Here is a 24,763-nt window from a genome sequence, read left to right as displayed (position 1 = left end):
CGTATGTCGTAATTCGAGCCGCTGAACATTCAAAATCTGAATGTCGTATGTCGTATGTCGAGCCGCTGAACATTCAAAATCTGAATGTCGTATGTCGTAATTCGAGCCGTTGAACATTCAAAATCTGAATGTCGTATGTCGAGCCGCTGAACATTCAAAATCTGAATGTCGTATGTCGTATGTCGAGCCGCTGAAATTCAAAATCTGAATGTCGTATGTCGTATGTCGAGCCGCTGAACATTCAAAATCTGAATGTCGTATGTCGTATGTCGAGCCGCTGAACATTCAAAAGTTCCCTCGTTGGCTGGTGAAAACACACGATATGATTATTTGTAATATTGCATGTCGTATGTCGTATGTTGAGCTTACTTCACACAGCCTATAAATTACTACTTACATGTGTATCGTCAACAGTTAAACATAAGTATATAGGTATAAGTGCAAATAGTTCGAATCCCAAATATTTGCATTTGCTTTGAAATAGAAATGTTTTAAGTTGTTTTTTTCTATTTTTGTTTCTCTATTTGCATTTCATTATTACATCTGTACGTCATCCTTGCTGGTAACTTAATTACTCGCGTAATGACACGGACAATGTTCAACGAGATACACCAACGACCAAGACTTCTTTAAATGTTAATAATCAAAATATGAAAATACGTTCTATGACCTTTACTAATCAATGCTTTTTTTAACTAGTTAACCCGTCGATGTTGTCTTTCCAAATGAAATCGCCTACTTTAATTTGCGTAAACATCCCACGCAAAAGTCAGCGCGACAGGTTGGTAAAGATTGACCGCGATTGAATTTCTTAGGGATGCAATTAATTTTCTGCTAAAATTCTTAAAGATACGATTAGAAGCTGAAAATGTTGGAGGGTGGTAATAGCATAGCCTTCAACTCTGGCTATGTATACAAATATAGAGCAATTAACCTAATCTAGTTTAAATTGATCATAATTTTGAGTGACAGGAGCATTTTTCTCGACCCTAGTTCACAGAGCATACAGCGCAAATCCAATTTTTCTGCATAAAAAAAAAACCTAGAACATCTATCCTGACGCAGATTACAAAAGGGAGTTCTAACTCTGTCGGCGTAACGTTGAAAGGGGAACCAACCAACCCCTCCCCCTTGAAAATTGACCCTTGATCAGTTTTCAACCCTGGGTCAGGTTTCAACGTTGAATATGGACCATGAATGCCGTTGAAAATGGATGGTATCGTTGCAAAATGATCGACAGCTTAAAAGTTCAATTCTCTATAGATGGCTTATTGGAAATTGGCTGTTAAAATGGACTATTCAACAAGCCTCCTCGATCTACTCCCATTTGGCATAAGATGCATGGGTTCTTTGATCGCCTCTCTCCCTGTAAGCGCCCTCTTCTGAGTTCATAAGCACCCAATTCATCGTCCTACAGTAATGTCTTGTCTATTTTGTTTTGACGGATAATTTTGATATTGTTCAAGCACACTCTCAGGTCATAGGATATTCGTGCATGGTTGATTAATAGGGAGTTTCGAGGTAGCGAAAATGACGTTAAAATAAATGACGTGGTTTGAGTTCGATATTCACACCAAAATATGACGTCACAATCACCGGAGGTGGGACAATCCGAAGAATTGTACTCTAACCACGTGATTATACGTCATTTTCACTATCTCGAATCTCCCGTATTGTTTGCGGTAAACTCCCGTTGTGTATCACCTTCAAGCCATATGATTGGTCATCAGACTGCCTATTGTATACGTCAACAGTATTATAATGACGTCACGAGGTCGTGTCCTGACATGTCATTTGATGTACAGACTTCTGCCATCCATAATAGTCCAATGTGGCCCCCTCACATAGATATATTACTGATTTATTCACTATTTTCTGATATCAACAGTTTTCAATTTTGATATCAGTTTTTTTTTTTATTTCAGAAATTCAAGAATTAATTTTGATTTATAGATAAAACTATGATATCAGAAAATCAATTTTTGAGATGAAAACTTGTTTTGATAGAAAGAAAACTATTACATGAATCTGACATCAGAAAATGGCAAAAGAGCGATGTCAATGCTCCACTTGGCGACTAGGTTGGTGTGATCTTGAGGACGAATATATCGTACAAACCCGTGATCTACTTTACTCAACTTCGATAGATCAGAACTTTATTTAATTGGGTTAAACTATAAATGTCGCATGTCGTGCTACTCAACATTCTTTTCTGAATGTTGAATGTCGTATGTCGAGCTGCTTGACATTCAAACGTTCCCTCGTTGGCTATGGAAAACATCTGGGCCATACTTCATGTGAAATCGATAAATGACAAACTCATCGCTTGACCTTGAACTTTGACCTTGTGTCCTTGACATCTAGTGTGGTCGTTTCGGCAACATTAATCCAGTCGACAGGGCGGGTTAATTACAAAATGGTAAATCGTTATAAATTTCCAATGAGGTCCATATTCCATATGCCAGAGTGAAGAATGCGCTGATGGTTCACGAAAGAAATTTTAAACAATAATGGAATTTATCAGCTTGAGATCACTTTTATTTAAGCATAGCGGATTCTTACAGAAATTTGCAAACAAAATTTGTTCCATACCCCGATGAAATTAAAAAAATGACATGTTTTATGTACAATTTTACTGGTTTTAAATGGGATTCTTTTTCTCAAATCAATACGCAACGTCAATTGTCGTATTGTGACGTCACATTTTTCGCGCCATTCTTGGAATTTCTTTCATAGAAGAATATTTCAATTTCTACTCAAGTTTGACTCAATGAAACTACCAAACTTATTTGATCTGTTTCATTTGCTCATGAATTTGACCAGATTAACACTGATCAGTGCGTATGAATGCATGGTTAAATCCTTCCGCGGAACGATTTCGCTTTTTCTACATTGCTGTTATAAGCATCGAATTATTATTAAAATTATCAAATTTATAATGTATTCTTGTATTTTATGAAAGACCAGATATGCTAGATATTTTTATTTTGACAAAGTAATAATGTTTTTCAATCCTAAAATAGCGGACTATTTTACTCGACCGACTAGACATGCACAATCCGGAACTCCTCGGGCTTTTCCGCATTTGGACTTGCACAAGCTACAAGATATTAATATTTAGACCGACTTTTTTATTCGAAAAAAAAAAACAATTGAAATATAAGGATTGAATCTTGATTTGGTCGATTTCATGGGGTCATGAATTGAGTTGCTCTTGAGACAAATTCAACATGAACTGCTTCGCAGTTCATTAAATTTGTCTCAAGAGCAACTCAATTGATGACCCCATGACATCGACCAAATCAAGATTCAATCCTTGAATGAAAATAATTTTTCGACCAATCACATTTGAGTATTTACCATGAAAACAAAGAAAAATTAATCATATCAATATAAACAAGTAGCTAGGAATTTCTCTTCAAGCATTAAGTGTGTATATATATATATACACACTGTAGTTGTCTATCTGTGTAGGACAAGTGGCATTCATGTATTGATGAACACACCTTTGGGTTTTGTATAAGCTCCATTTGTTTTTAACATTTTTAATTTGTATCAATATAAGACAATGGGTCAGACTTTTTTTCCCCAACTACAATGAAGTTTAGGTCGTCAAAATTAAACTAACTGGAAAATACGTATTTTTCAAGGTAGCAAAAGTTAAAATCTTCACATTGATTAGGCAGTTTTACTCTCAAGATAAACCAAAGTTCTTTGAAAATTAAGTCCTGAAAATTCGACCATGAGTATGACGAATTACTGCAAAGACATATGGTATTTGTATACGATATGCCTTTTTTCTTGTACATTTCGGCGTTAATTGCATTACTGTAGGCACAAACACTCATATAATCATTATTAGGACATAGATTTCATCAACTGAAATCGTGCATGTTTCTGATGTCCGAAAGAAGGAATGCCCCTTTCACTTAACACCTTGAGTCTAACATATAAAAGTTTGTGGGTATTTGAAAACATTATTTGTTGTTTATAGAATTCCAAAAATTGAAATCCCTGTTGTTTATAGAATTCCAAAAATTGAAATCCCAACTGAAATCTGACAGTGTCTAAAACAGAACTTTTATCTTACCATGAAAGAAAACAGAAACAAGTCATCAAATACTAACTTTATTGACCCTTGGATGCTTATCCCAAGATCTATCAGAAAACATAACATATACAAAATCAATCCCCTCCCCCTCAAAAATGTACATGATGTTTATGTATGACAATATACAGACTCCAGCATGAGTCTAAACATCAGATTTAATTTTGGCAAAAAGTCTAAAGCACAACCCTCAGTATTGCTACTAGGGGAGGAAGGGCAAGATTTCAGCAAAAATATTGCAACATATAGCGAGCAGGCAGCCAGCAACTTGAGTAATTGATGCTGAAATGATGAATCAAAGTAGCATATCGGAGCATACAAGATCCTACGCAGACCAACAAGTGCTTGGCTAAAAAATATGGCACAATAAAACATTTTTTTTTACAAAATGATCACTGAAAATACCCAATCACAATACTACGATTGAAATACATTTGTATTAACAATACATTATTTAAAACAACCATTTGGCATAATCTACGCGTGTGTAACATGCTATGTTTACACGTGTGTAGCGTGCTGCGTTACAGGTATATAGCATGTTGTGTTTACAGGAGTGTAGCGTGCTGTGTTAACACGTGTGTAGTATGTTGTGTTTACACGTGTGTAGTATGTTGTGTTTACATGTTTGTAGTGTGCTATGTTTACATGTGTGTAGCATTTTGTGTTTACACATGTATAGTATGTTGTGTTTACACGTGTGTAGTATGTTGTGTAGTGTGTTGTGTTTACATGTGTATAGTATGTTGTGTTTACACATGTATAGTATGTTGTGTTTACACATGTATAGTATGTTGTTTTTACACGTGTGTAGTATGTTGTGTTTACAGATGTGTAGTATGCTGTTTACACGTATGTAGTATGCTGTGTTTACACGTGTGTAGCATGCTGTGTTTACACGTGTGTAGTGTGTTGTGTTAACAGGTGTTTAGCATGCTGTTTACACGTGTAGTATGCTATGTTTACACGTGTGTAGTGTGTTGTGTTTACACGTGTGTAGCATGCTGTGTTTACACGTGTGTAGTATGCTGTTTTTACACGTGTGTAGCATAGTGTGTTTACACGTGTGTAGTGTGTTGTGTTAACAGGTGTTTAGCATGCTGTTTACACGTGTAGTATGCTATGTTTACACATGTGTAGTATGTTGTGTTAACACGTGTGTAGTATGCTGTGTTTACATGTGTGTAGTGTGTTGTGTTTACATGTTTGTAGTGTGCTATGTTTACATGTGTGTAGCATGTTGTGTTTACACATGTATAGTATGTTGTGTTTACACGTGTGTAGTATGTTGTGTAGTGTGTTGTGTTTACATGTGTATAGTATGTTGTGTTTACACATGTATAGTATGTTGTGTTTACACGTGTGTAGTATGCTGTGTAGTGTGTTGTGTTTACATGTGTATAGTATGTTGTGTTTACAGGTGTGAAGTGTGTTGTGTTTACACGTGTGTAGCATGTTGTGTTTACAGGTGTGTAGCATGCTGTGTTTACATGTGTGTAGTGTGCTATGTTTACATGTGTAGTGTGTTGTGTTAACAGGTGTGTAGCATGCTGTGTTTACACGTGTGTAGTATGCTGTTTTTACACGTGTGTAGCATAGTGTGTTTACACGTGTGTAGTGTGTTGTGTTAACAGGTGTTTAGCATGCTGTTTACACGTGTAGTATGCTATGTTTACACATGTGTAGTATGTTGTGTTTACACGTGTGTAGTATGCTGTGTTTACACGTGTGTAGTATGTTGTGTTTACACATGTGTAGTGTGCTGTGTTTACACGTGTAGTGTGCTGTGTTTACGTGTGTGTAGTATGTTGTTCGCATTCATTGTCAACTATAATGCAAAAAATTTAAATAACCAGACTGTTGATCCACAGTGAGAGATTTCCATTACATGATTACTAATTCACATCTACATGAACATATTTCAGAGAAATCAAATTGGTTTTTTTCATAAGGTGATACTCTTGATATAAATGTATTATATATACATTAATATCAAGTGTATCACCTTATGAGATAATAAAAATAACAGTATCAAAAAAAAGTTTTGAATATAATCAAAACCAAAGCTTCACAGGAAAAACAATTCACTTTGTACATTTCTAAAAAAAAAATGCATTCCTTAAAATACAGTAAAAATTCATATCATACAAAAGCAATAAAAAAAATCCGCAAAAATCAAACATATTTTTCAGGTACAAGTAATTCCTTTTGAAAATTCAAAAAACAGATGAGCATGAAAAGTCAAAAATTAAAATACACAAAGCGGGATTTTGCACTAACCAACATAATTTTTAAATGTTTGAAAGAAAATTGAGTCCATCACATGGACGTACATGTAGTTTAATATATCAATATAAGACTTTAAAAGCTTATATTGTACAAATAAATAGAAAAACACAATATATTGTAGATAAAAAAAAGTATAATATCTTAAAAAGACAGTCACCTCATCATAATGAAGGGGGTATCACACAGTTCCCTCCTCTATTGAGGAAGGGGCCGCGGTGGCCGAGTGGTTAAGGTGTCCCGACACTTTAACACTAGCCCTCCACCTCTGGGTTGCGAGTTCGAAACCTACGTGGGGCAGTTGCCAGGTACTGACCGTAGGCCGGTGGTTTTTCTCCGGGTACTCCGGCTTTCCTCCACCTCCAAAACCTGGCACGTCCTTAAATGACCCTAGCTGTTAATAGGACGTAAAACAAAAACAAACAAATCCTCTATTGAGGAAATACGAGTATTGGATCAGAATATTTACCTGACGAAAATGGTTAAGTACAATATACCTTTTAGATACCAAATTTTGCTTCTAAGGTTAAAACTATCACATTACACAGGTATGAAGTATGAAGCAAAGTAGACATACTTTTATTATTGGTTATGACATGAACCATAGCTTTCTGTATGAATTTTTATTTTTAAGTTGTCTATCTTTTCTCAATTCTATTTTACAAAAAAAAAAATAGTGGAAATTGAGAGACTTAAAACTTTTAACCATAACAGATCACAAAATGGCAAGAAAACACATGAGCAATTTGGCCTAGGTAAGTATGTGCGATAACATCATATTTATCCTGTAATAAGCCAATGGACCAACACGTTCATTTTAAATCGAAGTTTGGGGTAGGCTTATTGCTGGACAATGAACTATCCTTGGTTAAAATTTGTACTGAATTGGTATAGATATGATGGGGCTTATTCATAGGTACATTGTATATAGGCTTGTTACCAGATGAATATGATAAATGAATTCTACATTCACAAGAGGGGGATGCTTAATTTTGGTTTATGTCCTATTAACAGCCAGGGTCATTTAAGGACGTGTCAGGTTATGGAGGTGGACGAAAGCCGGAGTACCCAGAGAAAAACCTTCAGCCTATATATGGTCAATAGCAGGCAACTGCCCCACGTGGGTTTCAAAGTCACAACCCAGAGGCACAGGGGTTTGCCACGATTTTCCAAACGATAGTCCATATATATATGTATTATAGTGACACTATAATACTTATACATGTATATATGGACTACCGTTTGGAAAATCGTGCCAAGCCCCTGTGCCCAGATGTGGAGGGCCAGTTGTTAAGGTGTTCTGACATTGTATCACTGATAGTGATAAAGTGTCGGGACAACTTAACCACTCGGCCACTGTGGCCCTTATACAATGTCACTCGAGGGTGACTTTGGCTATCAAAGTCACCTCCAGAGTATCACTTTTGCCTCAGCATCACCTATAATAAATGCATTTATCTTATAATACTGAATGTATGTCAGCAACAAAAACAAAATTTATAAAAGTTAAGTATAATTTTAACAAATAATTATGCAAACAATAAATAATGATAAAAATGTAAATTCACTAACAATCGTAACAAAACAATCTTTAAGTAGACTTTCCATTGTTGTCACCATTGTTACAGAGTCAGTCTGATCTCCAAGTACTCCGGTTTTCAGGAACCCCAGGAAAACAAGTTTTCTCCATGTAGTACATTGTACTCCAGTTTTCGAGCACTCCAGTTTTTGGGTACTCAGTTTTCGAATACTCTTTTTTCAGGCACTCCAGTTTTGGAGTACTGCAGGTTTTGGGTACTCAGTTTTCGAATACTCATTTCTCAGGTACATGTACTCCAGTTTTCCAGTTTTCTCCAGGTACTAAAGTTTTCGGATACTGCAGTTTTTGGGCATTCCAGTTTTCAGGTACTCCAGTTTTCTGGTACTCCAGTCTTCGGATACTCAATTTTCTGGTCCTCCAGTTTTCAGGTAATCCAGATTTCAGGTACTCCAGTTTTCTATGGTTGTCTACGGGGTCAGTAACAACAGCTATTATATTATACAGTTTTTGTTCACTCTCTTAATCAAAAATAATGAAATATTAAAGACCCACATAAGAAATTGTCAAGACTTTTATAAAATACTGACCATCTAACAGCCATTAACAACATCCCAATAGGAAGGAGGTGCTTCAGAACCTGGGGGTTCTACGACTGATTGTAATTCACACAGAGGAGGAGCTGATGGCTGAGGCTGTCGATGGTTCACTAACGGCTCTACTAAGGCCTGTGTTGACGGTTGTACCCGGCAGGTTCGAGATACCTCAGTATCCTGTTCAGTTGACCTATGACCTGCCACCTGACCTGAGCTGTAATCCACATACTTTCTTCTAGATCTGTATATGAGGATTACTATACATATGACCACAGAAGAAACAATTACCACTAAGCCTATTAGTATCCAAATTAAATCTCTGGCCTCGATGACATAATGATTCTCATCTTCTTCACCTGAAAATAGTAAACAAACATAACATAGAAATAACAAAAACAAGGGCATGATCATCAAGATCCCCTGCCTATGCAAATATTTTATTACATGTACATAAAATTTAAGTGAGCGACATGCATACAAACATAAAACACACATAAGACATAGCATTTAGAGTAATACATGCATTTATGCTCAGTCATCAAGTTCCTGTGAAAGTAATCAACATAATTTATAACAAGTCCACCAAGCAAGTTTCATCAAAATCCAATCATTCCTTCAAAAGATATCATGTGGAAAGCAATCAGCCAATCAGGTCACAGCAGCCTAATTCAATATGCTAGGAATATAACAATGATCGAAGTTGAGCAAGGTATTTTGTAAGGTATAAGTCTACAGAGCAATTTTCATCAAAAACCCCTCATTCTTTCAAAAGATATTGTGCAGAAAGCGAATCCAGACAAACGTACACACGGACAGAACTCATTTGTATATCCCCGCCAACTTCTTTGAGCGGGGTTAACAAGCATGCTGGGTAATATGTACATGTTCCCTACCAGCCCCCACTGAAGTTAGTAACAGTGTCGAGCTTGACCCAAAACCCTTGAATCTCAAACTTGATCTAAAGCTACTCATACTGAAGTTAAATAACAACTTTCACCAATAAACCTTGAAGCATGGCTGAGAAAAAAGCAAACATTTGATTGGACGGACTGACGGACGGAAGGACAGATGGACAAAGAGGAAACCTAGTCTCCCCATTTTCATTGGTAGGGGATTATCAAATAGCTGTTTACCAAAGAATAAGAAGTTTTCAGCCAATTTGAGCCATTTTGATATGCATGTTAGCCCTTTAGGGCCCTGAAGGCTGGGAGACAATTCTACTATAATGATCCATATTTTATTAGATGTACAACTACTTCAATATTGGTTCATGGGCTGATTATTTGAGAAGAATTTGAAAATGCCAATGAAAAATAGATGCACAACATATCCAACACAATGAAAACATCTATGATACCAGAGAGTACAACCACATATGACAATAAAATGCTAGAAGATTCGTTCAATTAAAATACTTCTTATGAAACCATGTAAGAAAGTTTTAATATATCATGATGGTAATAAACCTTCTTATTTACGCAATGAATATTTGAGCAAATGCCATGATGACCATAGCCATAATTAGAGAACGATTTTCTATATATTTGACAAACTTCACACTCTTATCACACCCAACATTGCGATCACAATGTATTGAAACAGAAATGATACTTACTATGATCTTTTTCTTCAGTAACTATTGTATAGATGTTAGGGTGGCCTGAAAAAAAATTTGAAAAACATCGTAACATTTTTTCCTTAAGATATCATTAATGTTTACAATTTCTCCTACAAAAACTGCTGAATATGACTACATCAGGTCAACATGATATTGGCCATAGCATTATCTGCAAAACCCTTGAAATATGTTTGAATAACCTGATACTTTTTTATAAGAAAAAAAATTAATTAAATTTTGGAACCTAAAAAATTTCCAAATACATGTAATGTTCGAACATAGCATGAAATTCATTTCATTGTACACAAACAAGATAAAGACAATATATAACAAGATAAATATACTATATAACAAGACAAGAGACCCAGAGGGCCTGCATCGCTCATCTCAATATTTCAGTAATCATGGCAAAAATATTTTAAGTTACATTACAATTATTTTTCTACCTTTTTTGCTGCATCTTCCAACTATAGTTTTAAGTTTTTTGTTTTTTTTTTTATTTTGCAACATTTTCCCTATGTAACCCCCTCTCTCTTATACAAAATTTGATCCCCATAGCCCAATAATGCTACAGACATGATTTCATCAAAATCCATTTAGTCATTTAGAACAAGTTGGGATTTAAAGGATTCATCTAAATTTCCCCTATTAGGCCCCACCACTCTGGCCCAAGGGGGTCAGTCATCATTTACGCAAAATCTATTCCCCTTCCATCAAGGATTTTTCTGACCATATCTGGTTAAAATCAATTCAGTACTTTATGACTTGTAGAGACTTGCATCTATTTCTCATATTGGGCCATGCCCTTCTGGCCCACGGCAGGTCAGTGTCACCATTTATGCAAACTGTCTTCCCCTTCCCACAAGGATGTTTCTAACCAAATTGGGTTCAAATCAATTCATAACTTTATAACTAGTAGCGATTTAAAGGAATTATTTCTATTTCCCCTTTTGGGCCCCGCCCCTCTGGCCAGAGTCATCGTTTATGCAAAATCTATTCCCCTTACCCTAAGGACGTTTCTGACCAAATTGGATTCAAATCCATTCATAACTTTGACTAGTAGCTATTTGAAGGAGTTACCTTTATTTCCCCTCTTAGTCTTCTCCCCTTTGGAATTACCTCTACTTCCCTATTTGGTCCCTCCCCTTTGGCCCCACGGGGGTCAGTCACCATTTATGAAAAATCTGTTCCCCTTCCCCCAGGGATGTTTCTGACCAATTTGGGTTCAAATCAATCAATAACTTTATTGCTTGTAGCAATTTAAAGGAATTATTTCTATTTCCCCTATTGGGCTCCTCGAGCTCCCCTTTGGCCCCTTGGGGGTCAGTCGCCATTTATGCAAAATCTGTTCCGCTTCCCCCAAGGATATTTCTGACCAAATTTGGTTAAAATCAATTAAGTATTTTAAGACTAGTAGCGATTTAAAGCAAATGTTGACGGACGACGGATGCCGCACCATAGCATAAGCTCACAAATGTATGTACACATGGATCGCTCTAAACTCTCTGCAACTTCGTCACAAGAGAATAATAAAGTAGTAATTATCATGAATGAACTGTTTACATGGTCGGTATTTTCACAATCTTTGAAAGTTACAAACAGATATTTACTCATTATAGGTTGGCCGCAGTGTATACATATATTTTACTTAAAAGAGCATTTTCTACAATAAAAAGTAACAATACTGGTGCCAAGATAATAGTAATTAGTAATTTACCTAAGCTCATTTCACATACGTAGAAGTATAAGCCCTTGCAGCTCACGACTTCGTATTTCTTTGACAGCAAATTCATTATAACACAGTTCTTGGTCTTATCGTTTACAGAAACTGGAGACATTCTGGAAAAAATGAACAAGAAAATTCCTCAATTATTATTTATTCAATAATTGAAACACAAAATAAAACATTTTAACCATATATAGCCTATATCTAGCTTTATGCAATTAATTATTTCTTTGCTTTAAATTTTAAAGATAAAACGGGGAAGCCAAAACTTTCTGAGGGAGGTAACAGTGTAAAAGTCCTCCAAACTCAAAATTGATCAAATTAATGTATAATATCTACAACAGGTTGTGCCAGGTATCACGTGATTTTAATCACTATTTGTAAGTGATAAACATCTTTAAAATATGAATACCAAATGAATTATATGTATTCTCTTTTGGAAAACTGAGGAACAAAACCAATAATTCTCTAATTGTACAATGACCTGTCCATGGAGCTGAAGCTGCTACCATCCAGCCACTGAAACGTCCCCTCGTTTTCTCTATCAGTAAGGCCTACCCATAGGTTAAACACTATTGTATGCTTCTTCATCAAATCTGAAAAATAAACAAATCTTCAAATTAATATCAATACTTTTAATACATTTAATGTTGATTTTAACATTAAGTATCTTAGGACAGAACAGTACATGTCCCATGACTGTTCCATCCCAAATTATCATAATTCTGCCCAGCATCAAACGGATCGGCCGTTATCAGAATTCTGCCCAGCATCAAACGGATCGGCCGTTATCATAATTCTGCCCAGCATCAAACGGATCGGCCGTTATCATAATTCTGCCCATCATCAAACGGATGGGCCATTATCATAATTCTGCCCAGCATCAAACGGATCGGCCATTATTATAATTCTGCCCATCATCAAACGGATCGGCCGTTATCAGGATTCTGCCCATCATCAAATGGATCGGCCATTATCATAATTCTGCCCAGCATCAAACGGATCGGCCATTATTATAATTCTGCCCATCATCAAACGGATCGGCCATTATCATAATTCTGCCCAGCATCAAACGGATCGGCCATTATCATAATTCTGCCCAGCATCAAATGGATCGGCCATTATCAGAATTCTGCCCAGCATCAAATGGATCGGCCATTATTATAATTCTGCCCAGCATCAAAGGGATCGGCCATTATTATAATTCTGCCCATCATCAAACGGATCGGCCGTTATCAGAATTCTGCCCAGCATCAAATGGATCGGCCATTATCATAATTCTGCCCAGCATCAAACGGATCGGCCATTATCAGAATTCGACCCAGCATCAAACGGATCGGCCGTTATCAGAATTCTGCCCAGCATCAAATGGATCGGCCATTATTATAATTCGACCCAGCATCAAACGGATCGACCGTTATCAGAATTCTGCCCATCATCAAACGGATCGGCCATTATTATAATTCTGCCCATCATCAAATGGATCGGCCATTATCAGAATTCTGCCCAGCATCAAACGGATCGGCCGTTATCAGAATTCGACCCAGCATCAAACGGATCGGCCGTTATCAGAATTCGACCCAGCATCAAACGGATCGGCCGTTATTATAATTCGACCCAGCATCAAACGGATCGGCCATTATTATATCCAGCATAAAATGGGTCAACCATTAATATGATTCTTTTATTGCATTCTCAAAGATCTGTCAACACAGAAAATGTAATTCATGCCGATAAATGGTGAGTTAAACAGGATGATGTACGAAGAAAACATGTTTCTTTTTTTAGTTTATGGGCTGATAACATAAATTTTAAGACAATGAAAATGCTTGTTACAAGCAAGATTGAATTACATGTTTAACTTTCAGAAAACTTTGAGAGAGAGTATGGAGCAGACAATCTTTATATGGAAAGTTCCAGCTAGTCTGTGTTTCCTCTGACCTTGACACCAGACTTGAACACTCTAACAGATAGATGCCAGATATCTACCTGTAATAATGTCCAAGTCTGGTGTCAGGGCCAGAGGAAACTCGGTCTATATCGTAGTTTACTGCCACAAATTCCATCCACTTTGTTGCAACAAAAGGGAGACAACCTGATCTTCGTAGATTTCAGGTGAAATTTACCTAGTACAATGTCTTAAAGATTTTCCAATCTGAATCCTAGCCAGGTGTTACTCATTGTGAAATTTACCTAGTACAATGTCAAAGTTTTTCTAATCTGAATCCTAACAAGGTGTTACTCCTTGTGAAATTTACCTGGTAAAATGTCATGAAGTGAAATTTACCTGGTACAATGTCTTAAAAGATTTTCCAATCTGAATCCTAGCCAGATGTTACTCCTTGTGAAATTTACCTGGTAAAATGTCATGAAGTGAAATTTACCTGGTACAATGTCTTAAAAGATTTTCCAATCTGAATCCTAGCCAGATGTTACTCCTTGTGAAATTTACCTGGTAAAATGTCATGAAGTGAAATTTACCTGGTACAATGTCTTAAAAGATTTTCCAATCTGAATCCTAGCCAGATGTTACTCCTTGTGAAATTTACCTAGGACATGGCTGAACATGTTGTTGGATCTGATCCTAGCTAGATTGCTCTGACTGTAGGCACAGAACTTCTGAGCAGTGTGGAAGTCTGCTCCACCTGCCGGAGACGTCTTTACATTGTAGCAGGTGGACTTTTCCTCAATGTCATTTCGTCTGTTAGTATCTAATGGACCATTCACCCAATCAGGAGGGCAGCTGGTCACATCTACAACATTGATGTTAAAGCAATGCTCAGCTTGAGTACATTAATTTTTAAGCTTTTGATTGGAAATCGCAGAAATGCATTGGTAGGACAGGTTCATGAGGGAGGAATTTAACTTGAACGACATTTTTAAACACAACATGTCACTATTTAATTTACTACATACTGTAAATCACTTATATTTCGCGAGTACTTAATTTCGCGAACTCACCTAATTTGACTTATTCGCGAATACATAATTTTGCGAATTTCGATCTCAAGATGACTTTAAATTCGCGAATAACGTTAACAGGTTGGAGATATGTCCATGTTGGTAGCCATTTTGTTTATGAGAATCATGTGACGGTACAAGAAAAGTCATGTGATTCAATCATGTGATAGGCCTATCGGTGTCTGGTCATACTGAATTGTATTTACTGTACCTGTATATGCCTCTCGGCTATATACAAGTGGATTAAACAAAAGAAATGTGGTGTTCAACGTGCGTTTATATTTGGAGGGTGAAATGAGTTGTTTTCAATATAAATAAAGCTTTCACGCCCGTTCATATGTAGTTAGTCTGGATTATTTTAAGGCGGTGTCAGACATTAAACAAAACCCACGGCTCATTAAGAATGCCTGGAAGATGACGGGACTACAATAGGTTGTGAGTTAACGTACATTGTAATTAACGTACGTGTGTATACAGTGATACCGATGAACAGTTCTCGGGACAGTCTATTTCGAATGATTTATACTCCAGGCGATAATTTGTTCTGAATGTTTGAATTAAATAAATAATCTGTTTGATTTCAACTTTGTTATGGTAAATATCTTTTCGAGAATAAATCGATGTGAAGTCCTATTATACATGTAACCTTACATAACTTACAACAGCGTGGGTAATAAAGTAGAACGTATTCCGGATGACCATCCGGGATCCACGGGACCGTACCTAATTAACTACATGTAAAACGTCGTCAAGAAGTAAATCAAGTCCGAGTTCAACCACAATATTAGTGTTCAGTGGGGTTTTGTGTGTGTGAAATTTTGGGTGTATTGTGGTATAAAATTACACTCTGATATAAGTATATAAGCTATCATTCTATTATTACTTTAATGGCGATGTCTGTTCACCAACTAAATATAACGATCAATTCAAAATGGACGCCAATTATTCTTGTCATTCTTATACAAATATTCGCGAGGGATTTGAATTCGCGTTTGACTCTCCTTGCGAATTAACGCGAAAATAAATCCCACGCGAAATATAAGTGATTTACAGTATTAGCTATATAGACCAAGCATTTATTGAACTCCCTTGGCAATAAATTGTTTTGAAGAATTGAAGTTGAGCCCAAAACCCTTTATTCACAAAATCTGGATTTCAATACTGAAATGTATACTTGCATCACAAATGATTTTCACTTAAAATAGCTGTCAGCAAAAAAATATTCAACATTTTGAATTGAAATTTGCTTCAGATTTACATTGAATTGAACTTTGCTTCAGATTTACATTGAATTGAACTTTGCTTCAGATTTACAATTAATGTACTTTTGAAAATATTAGAAGTCATATTCTTACCAAAGACCTCAAATCTCATTTCGATTCCCACATGGTTCAGGAAGCTGTTGCGGCTAGACTTGAACACCAGGTAAAGATGTCTCTGTTTGCTGATGATCTCGAAGGGATTTTGCGGCCTAGGACAAATCTTCACCAGGATGGGCGCTAACTCAATCTCACCTAGATAAAATTCATTTTGCAAATTAATGATAAAAGATTTTACACCAATATTATATCAATTTTTTTAAATATTCCAGAAAAGTGTCATGAATCTTGCATGAAATCAATACAATTAATAGATCCTTTTCTTATCACGATTATCCTTTTTTCTTACGGAATCTTTTGGTAAATATCTCAGAAAACAGTCTGAGTCATCTTTTTTTCTGTCTCCATTGTGACCTCAGAATATTATCTACTACATTTGTAATATGTAGTATTATGTAAAAGTTTATCAGCATGGTCAATTACATAGCAATCCTGTACATAATATATTACGATCAAGTATCAACATCCTGTTATAAACACATGCCTGGTTATAAGCCCCTGCCTGGTAATAAGCCCACATATGATGATAAGCCCAAGTCTGTAATAAGCCCATGCCTGGTAATAAGCCCATATCTGGTAATAAGCCCATATCTGGTAATAAGCCCATGTCTGATAATAAGTCCATGTCTGGTAATAAGTCCATGTCTGGTAATAAGCCCATGTCTGGTAATAAGTCCATGTTTGATGATAAGCCCATGACTGGCGATAACCCCATGCCTGGTAATAAGCCTATGTCTGGTAATAGGCCCATGTCTGGTAATAAGTCCATGTATGGTAATAAGCTCAAGTCTGTAATAACCCCATGACTGGTAATAATCCCATGTCTGGTAATAAGGTCATGCGTGGTAATAAGACATGTCTGGTAATAATATCATGCCTGGTAATAAGCCCATGTCTGGTAATAAGCCCATGTCTGGTCATAAGCCCATGCCTGGTAATAAGCCCATGCCTGGTAATAAGCCAGTGTCTGGTCATAAGCCCATGCCTGGTAATAACCCCATGACTGGTAATAAGGTCATGCGTGGTAATAAGACCATGTCTGGTAATAATATCATGTCTGGTAATAAGCCCATGTCTGGTAATAAGCCAGTGTCTTGTAATAAGTCCATGTCTGGTAATAATCCCATGTCTGGTAATAATATCATGCCTGGTAATAAGCCCATGCCTGGTAATAATCCCATGTCTGGTAATAAGTCCATGTCTGGTAATAATCCCATGTCTGGTAATAATATCATGCCTGGTAATAAGCCCATGCCTGGTAATAAGCCAGTGTCTTGTAATAAGCCTGTATCTGGTAATACACTTTTTCCTGCTAATAAACTCATCCTTATTTATGGCTGTTGGGGATAATTACCACTAAATCCTACTGCTAGACCCTGTAATAAGCCTGTGCCAGTGTCATTGAGTCAAAAGTTATGTATTGGATTTTTGTTTGTTTGTTGAACGTCCTATTATCAGCCGGGGTGGGTCACTTAAGGACGTGCCTGGTTTTGGAGGTGGAGTCAAGCCGGAGGACCCGGAGAAAAAAACTACCGGCCTACGTTGCAAAAACCTGTCACAGGATGGGCGTGTAATCTGTTTGTATGTGAGATCGTTTCCTGACTATAAGTAACTACTTTTCCCCAAGACGGGGGAATATTCACTCAACTTTTGTTTCAGTTCTGTCTGGTTTCTTTAAATGTATCATCTCAATATCAGTTGCATTTACCTTTTGTCAGAATTTATTCTGGGCTTTTTCGACAGAGCGCCATCAGACACATATTGCCTCCAGAAATTTGTAACAGTCTGGCGATTACCTTTAAACTTTTCAGCAACTTTGATTATACATTATAAAAGACTAACCGAGTACCAGGCAACTGCCCCACTTGGGTTTTGAACTCCCAACCTAGAGGTAGAGCTCTAGGGCTAGTGATAAAGTGTCGGGACACCTTAAGCACTCGGCCCCCTTTATGTATTGGAACCCTGGGTTTATCTTATAGGATAAATACAACATCTGGTAATTTATTTCTGAGCTTTTATGTACATACCTTGTCGTATACTCAGGAAATCACTATCTTCACAAAATGTGCTTGGACCATGTAGTTCCAAGTCAATTTTGATAAATGTGATTCTAATTCTCCTAGCTTCTCCAGCATCAATGGTCCATACACATCTCAGGTTATTTGAATAGTAAGACTCCCATGGCATCCGAGTAGTGATCTTTCCCCTATCATCTTTATCAATTTTATTGGTTTCATGGCTGCAGTAATAGTCTTTGCAACTCACTGAAACAGGTACAAAGTTTAAACATATTAAAACCATGAAGCTATATATTCAGTAGGTATAAAATCTTATCTACTTCACAACAATTGTGAAACAACAAGTTATATAAACAAGAAATATCTTTAAAAAAGATAAACGGCATAGTTTTAATGTTGGTGGTTATAATGTAAAGATGCTGGTGAAATAAATCAACGAACTAATAACAGAATTATATCAGTTGGAATCATTTTTGGTGGTAATAAGACTGCATTTGAATCAGTAATATAATTTCATCAATATCAATGTGTCATTTGAAAAGATATATCCACTTATTCAGCGTGCATTCGTTTTTAATTGCATATCTGCATTTTTCATTTACCGCTACATTGACCAATCACCTACTTCATCTTGACCAGTAACGCCACCTGTCGCGTCATATCCAGGACCAAAAGAATATCATACGGCTATGCCGAAATTTTTTATTTTAATCACTCTACTTGTCCAAGATGGAAGTCTGGAAGGGGTCTGACTGTGGGAGGAAACTGTAGTTCCTGGAGAAAACTCACATGATCAGGCAGGTGACCCCTATACCTGTATATCTGATTCGGGAATTGAACCCTGGCTGCCAGGGTAAAATATTAATATGTTACCAATTGTACCATTCAACCATTCAATTCAAGATACAAGAGATCAAATAGTGATTTTGGTGCCCACCATCAAGTAATCTTAACTGGACTCTTTTACACTGCATGGTCATTCTTTTTTATGTTTTTAGCTGAACCTACATATCAAATCTGAGAAATATCAAACAAGAACTCTCTATGACTTAAGGTTAACAAACTTCAACTTATAATACAAGAAGAAATCTAAAGGAAATTCAAGAAATATCCTTACAAATAAAGAACTTTAACTGAAAAAATTCAAAATAGACATCCGTCGGCCATGTTATTTTCCAACCAGTCTCAAAATGGAATATACACAACAAAGGGCCACGGGGAACCTACAATTGAAACTTGAGAAAGATCCATGAAGACCTTTCTGAGAAATAGAGATACAATGTTTCAAACTTTCAACTGTTAAAATTCAAAATGGCTGCCTGACAGCCATCTTGTTTTTCGAGCAATCTCAAAATGAAACATGCACAACTACAGATCAAGGGAAACTTACAGGTGACATTCAAGAAAGATTTGTGAATCTTTTTTATTGAAAAGCAGTGATTGCAAACTTTCACCATCAAAATTCAAAATGACATTCTGTTGGCCATCATTTTTTCAGATCAGTCTAGAAGTGGAATAAGTACGACAGTGCTATATAGGGACCAAAGGGAACCTAGTACTGATATTTGAGAAAGATCCTAGAAGAACTTTCTGGGAAATAGCAATAACAAGAATTAATTGCTTTACGGACTGATGGACGACAGACAGGCCCGAACTAGAAAAACTTACCAGTTGTTATTATTATCAAAACAGGAACATGTAGGAGTGGATTCATCAGTGTCACAACCAACTCCCAAAGAAATTCTAATCTGAAAAGAAATTAACACTTTAATCAATCATAAATTAATCTCCATTTACATATTACATGTACTTACTCCTGATGCAATTCTGCAAATACCGTGTATTATATGCATACACTTATCTTCACTAGACTGGGCCACCGATTGTGATATGAACCTTTTCGCAGATATACCAGTCATTAAGTCTGGTCCTCTACCAGAGATTCAAAATTACCTCCCTTTATGAATGAAACTTTCAACCAATCAAAACAAGTAATACAGATGTACTTCATCAATGATGTTTACAAACAAACACAGAGGCTTGTGTCAATTTTGAGGAGGTACTAATTTCTATCAATTGATTGAGCACTTCAAATGTTATCCAAATTATTGTACATCTCCTTAAATTACTAGGCGCTGCAATTTTTTACTGCAAAACCAAGCTTGAATGTACGACACGATTTGATTGAATGTCATTATAGGGAGTCCAGGGCACATCAGTTTGAACACAACTATATCTTCCAATGGTTCATGGAGTGTAACAAAATGACCAGTAGTCTTGACTAGCGAAGATGACATACACCTAAAAAGAGTACACTGTACCTTCTATCACAGGGGCATGTCTATCTTCGATTAAAAAATATCCAGAAATACCTAGGCTATATATATATATATTAAGACTTGATATATAGGTATTTCTGTCTATTTTGTAATAGAAGACTAGACATGCCCCTGTGCTCCTATTGTAAAGGGCACCAATAGGTTTGTCATATGATTCGCAACCAACGGTCATAAGATAAAGAAGTTGATATTGTAGTAGGAATGGAAAAATGCACGGCCAGACAGTGGTTCAAACCCGGGACCTCTGAACATTAGCCACATGCTCTACCAATCACAGGGGCATGTAATATTTTTTTGACACTAAATAACTATAAAAAGAATTTTGTATCTTGTATCTAGATCTCTTGAACTAAGGACCCTAAGGAACCAGGCATTATATCTCAAAATTCCCAAGTCTGGTGTAAGGGCACAGAGGCATGTCTAGTCTTCTATTAAAAAATAAATTCCTATATATTAAGACATACGTGTATATAGGTATTTCTGGCTATTTTTTATAGAAGACTAGATATGCCCCTGTGGTCAGGGCCAGAGGAAACTCAGTCTGATTATGGTCGGTCCTTCGTTATTTCTTCACTGTTCACACACTGGGGCATGTTAAGTCTTATATTTAAAAAATACCCGGAAATACCTCTGGTTCACACGACAAAATCATGTACACATGCAGGCGCGTAGCCAGGCGTACGCTCATACGCCCGGGCGTCCACCTCATTTTTTTCGAAATAGTCTTTTTACGCCCCGGGTCAAGTGTGTATCCCGTTTATTTATTTTTTATTTTTATTTTTTTTTGTTTTTGTTTTTTGTTTTTAATTTCTTCCGGATTGTTGAAATCCCTGTCAGGCATTCCGATTCACTTATGTCGTTCAGCATCATGCGCAAGGTAAAAACCTATCTGAGGTCTACCATGCGATGTGACCGGATGTCGTCGCTTGCATTGTTGCATGCATATCGATATTTTGATGTAGACTTTGACTTGGTAGTGTCCAGGTTTGCTGAAACCAAAGCCCGCCGACTGGGTTTCATATTTCAATGAATAAATGAATGAATGAATTGACACAATATCTCATGGAAATTGAAAGTTGAATAAAAACCGATTATCACTCACAAAATAGACGTATTTCTTGTTTAGTTGGACTAAAGAAACTGCCACCAGAATACTGGAGATTACTCCTAAGGCCTTCTATAAATCAAATTTTTCCTGGGGGATACCCCCAGACCCCCTGGCAGGAGGGGGAAGTATCCCCCTCCCGTGCCAACCCCCTCCTCGCGCTGCGCGCTTCAAGTGATGCCTTTGGCATCACGTCGGTGTACACTTCCAAACAGGCCTAGCTACGCGCCGGACATGTCACATTTACTACACAGGGGCATGTCTAGTTCTATATTTAAACAAGAGGCCCATGGGCCTTAACGGTCACCTGATTTTTGAAATATTTCAGTAAATTTGAATGAAAGAATGAATTTCAAAACAAATAAAACAAATGATAGTCAAAAATTTGATTACCCTATAACTATAGTAAAGTTTATCCCCTCCCATGGGGCAAACGCGAGACCCCAGGGCTAGGAAATTCACAATTATGGTAAAGCACCTTAAGACCCTTCGATCTGTGAAGAGTATTTAATTCTACCTTATTTGGGTTGTAAGAAGAAGATTTTTGAAATTTCAGTTAATTTGACCCTTTTTGGTCCCGCCCATCAGCCCCTGGGGGTCAGTCAGGGCCAACATGTACATCAAACTGTCATCCCAAGCTGATAACGTTAACGAAGTTAGAATGAATTCCAATAAAAATCCAACAAATAATAGTCAAAAATGTGATTTCCCTATATAAACTATAGTATAGTAATTTTGGTAAAGCATCATAAGACTCCTTCATCTATGAAGAGTATTTGATTCTAACATATCTGAGAGTAGAGAAGAAGATTTTTGAAATTTTAGTCAATTTGACCCTTTTTGGCCCCGCCCACCAGCCCCTGGGGGTCAACCAGGGCCAACATGTACATACCATCAAACTGTCATCCTATGCTGATAATTTGAACAAAGTTAGAATAAATTCCAATAGAAATCCAACAAATAATAGTCAAAAATGTGATTTCCCTATATAAACTATAGTAAAGTTTACCCCCTACCCAGGGGCAAACGTGAGACCCCAGGGTCATGAAATTCACAATTTTGGTAAAGCACCATAAGACCCCTTCATCTATGAAGAGTATTTGATTCTAACATATCTGAGAGTAGAGAAGAAGATTTTTGAAATTTCAGTCAATTTGACCCTTTTTGGCCCCGCCCCTCAGGCCCCTGGGGGATGGGGACCATATAATTCACAATTTTGGTTCACCCTCAGCCATGGAAGCTTCCTGTAAAATTTCATTGAATTTAGTTCAGCAGTTTTTAAGAAGAAGTTGAAAATGTAAATTGTTTACGACGCACGACGCCGGACAAAAGGCGATTGCAATAGGTCAACTGAGACTTCGTCTCAGGTGACCTAAAAAATAGTCAGAAATACCTTTATATATTCTTGTCAATATATATACATGTATATAGGTATTTCTGACTATTTTATAAATACAAGAGGCCCATGGGGCCTGTATCGCTCACCTGGTTGGATTGGACCAAATGTCAAAATAATGTTCATATTGAATTTGTTTTATTTGTAAATCTCTAACAATGCTATATATCGTTATAGTGTGGGAATCCGAACTGCTTTAAAGATTAATGAAGTCCAGACTCTCTAAAGGTCTGAAAGACCTCAAGAATTGTTTTTAGAACATGCATGCATTCATCACTTTATAACTAGTAGCGATTTAAAGGAATTAAAACTATTTCCCCTATTGAGCCCCGCCCTTTTGGCCCCTCGGGGGGTCAGAGTCACCATTTATGCAAAATGTGTTCCCCTTTCCCCAAGGATGTTTCTGACCAAATTGGGTTCAAATCCATTTATAACTTTATGACTAGTAGCGATTTAAAGGAATAACCTCTATTTCCCCTATTGGGCCCCGCCCCTTTGGTCCCTTTGGGGTCAGAGCCACCATTTATGCAAAATCTGTTCCCCTTCTGCCAAGGATGTTTCTGACCAAGTTGGGTTCAAATCCATTCATAACTTTATGACTAGTAGCGATTTAAATGAATTACCTCTATTTCCCCTATTGGGCCTGCCCCTTTGGCCCCTTTGGGGTCAGAGTCACCATTTATGCAAAATCTGTTTCCCTTCCCCCAAGGATGTTTCTGACCAAATTGGGTTCAAATCCATTCATAACTTTATGACTAGTAGCGATTTAAAGGAATTACCTCTATTTCCCCTATTGGGCCCCGCCCCTTTGGCCCCTCGGGGGTCAGAGTCACCATTTATGCAAAATCTGTTCCCCTTCTGCCAAGGTTGTTTCTGACCAAATTTGGTCAAAATCCAATAAGAACTTCTTGACTAGTAGCGATTTAAAAGAATTACCTCTATTTCCCCTATTGGGCCCCGCCCCTTTGGCCCCTCTGGGATCAGAGTCACCATTTATGCAAAATCTGTTCCCCTTCCCCCAAGGATGTCACTGAACAAGTTGGGTTCAAATCCATTCATAACTTTATGACTAGTAGCGATTTAAAAGAATTACCTCTATTTCCCCTATTGGGCCCCGCCCCTTTGGCCCCTCGGGGGTCAGAGTCACCATTTATGCAAAATCTGTTCCCCTTCTACCAAGGATGTTTCTGGCCAAATTTGGTCAAAATCCAATAAGAACTTCTTGACTAGTAGCGATTTGAAGTAAATGTTGACGGACGACGGACGGACGGACGGACGGACGGACGACGGACAGACGACGGACGCTGCGCCATGACATAAGCTCACCGGACCTTCGGTCCAGGTGAGCTAAAAACTAGACATGCTCCTGTGACAGCTACCGTCTGACAGCTACATCTGACAGCTACCGTCACAATAAGCTGACTGAAATATTAACGCGTCAACTCGCCCAGCACTGGCATATACTCGTTGGAATATAATGAAATTCTGCATACTCAACACATCGTAAATCAATTCAAACTAACAATCACATTTAAATCCAAACCAACCTGACCATGTTCGTTTACGATCAATGTAAACACGATTACATATCAGCCTCCTCACGATGAAGAGTTCCGCCTCAGTTACCTCCCTTGCATACGCTACAAAATCTATAAACTACTGTATATGTCGTATCTCTATTAGCAACTCTTTGC

The 24,763-nt window shown here is 37.2% G+C and overlaps 1 protein-coding gene across 1 annotated transcript; it reads right to left on the bottom strand.

Moving 5' to 3' along the window:
• Positions 1-5,450: 5,450 nt before the first annotated feature.
• On the bottom strand, positions 5,451-24,657 carry LOC117338150. The gene is made up of 9 exons (XM_033899374.1): positions 24,617-24,657; positions 19,898-19,977; positions 18,239-18,475; positions 16,188-16,346; positions 14,421-14,624; positions 12,356-12,467; positions 11,863-11,984; positions 10,143-10,187; positions 5,451-8,883 (listed from the first exon to the last, which is right to left on the bottom strand). Exons 1-9 carry the CDS (start codon positions 24,622-24,624, stop codon positions 8,525-8,527), a joined length of 1,326 nt encoding a protein of 441 aa, XP_033755265.1. The 5' UTR covers positions 24,625-24,657; the 3' UTR covers positions 5,451-8,524.
• Positions 24,658-24,763: the final 106 nt, after the last annotated feature.

This window comes from Pecten maximus, chromosome 11 (assembly GCF_902652985.1).
Source record: "Pecten maximus chromosome 11, xPecMax1.1, whole genome shotgun sequence".
Classification (NCBI taxonomy): Eukaryota; Metazoa; Mollusca; class Bivalvia; order Pectinida; family Pectinidae; genus Pecten; species Pecten maximus.
The sequence above is the reverse complement of the archived record's forward strand: the minus strand, read 5'-3'. Positions and strand labels throughout refer to the sequence as shown.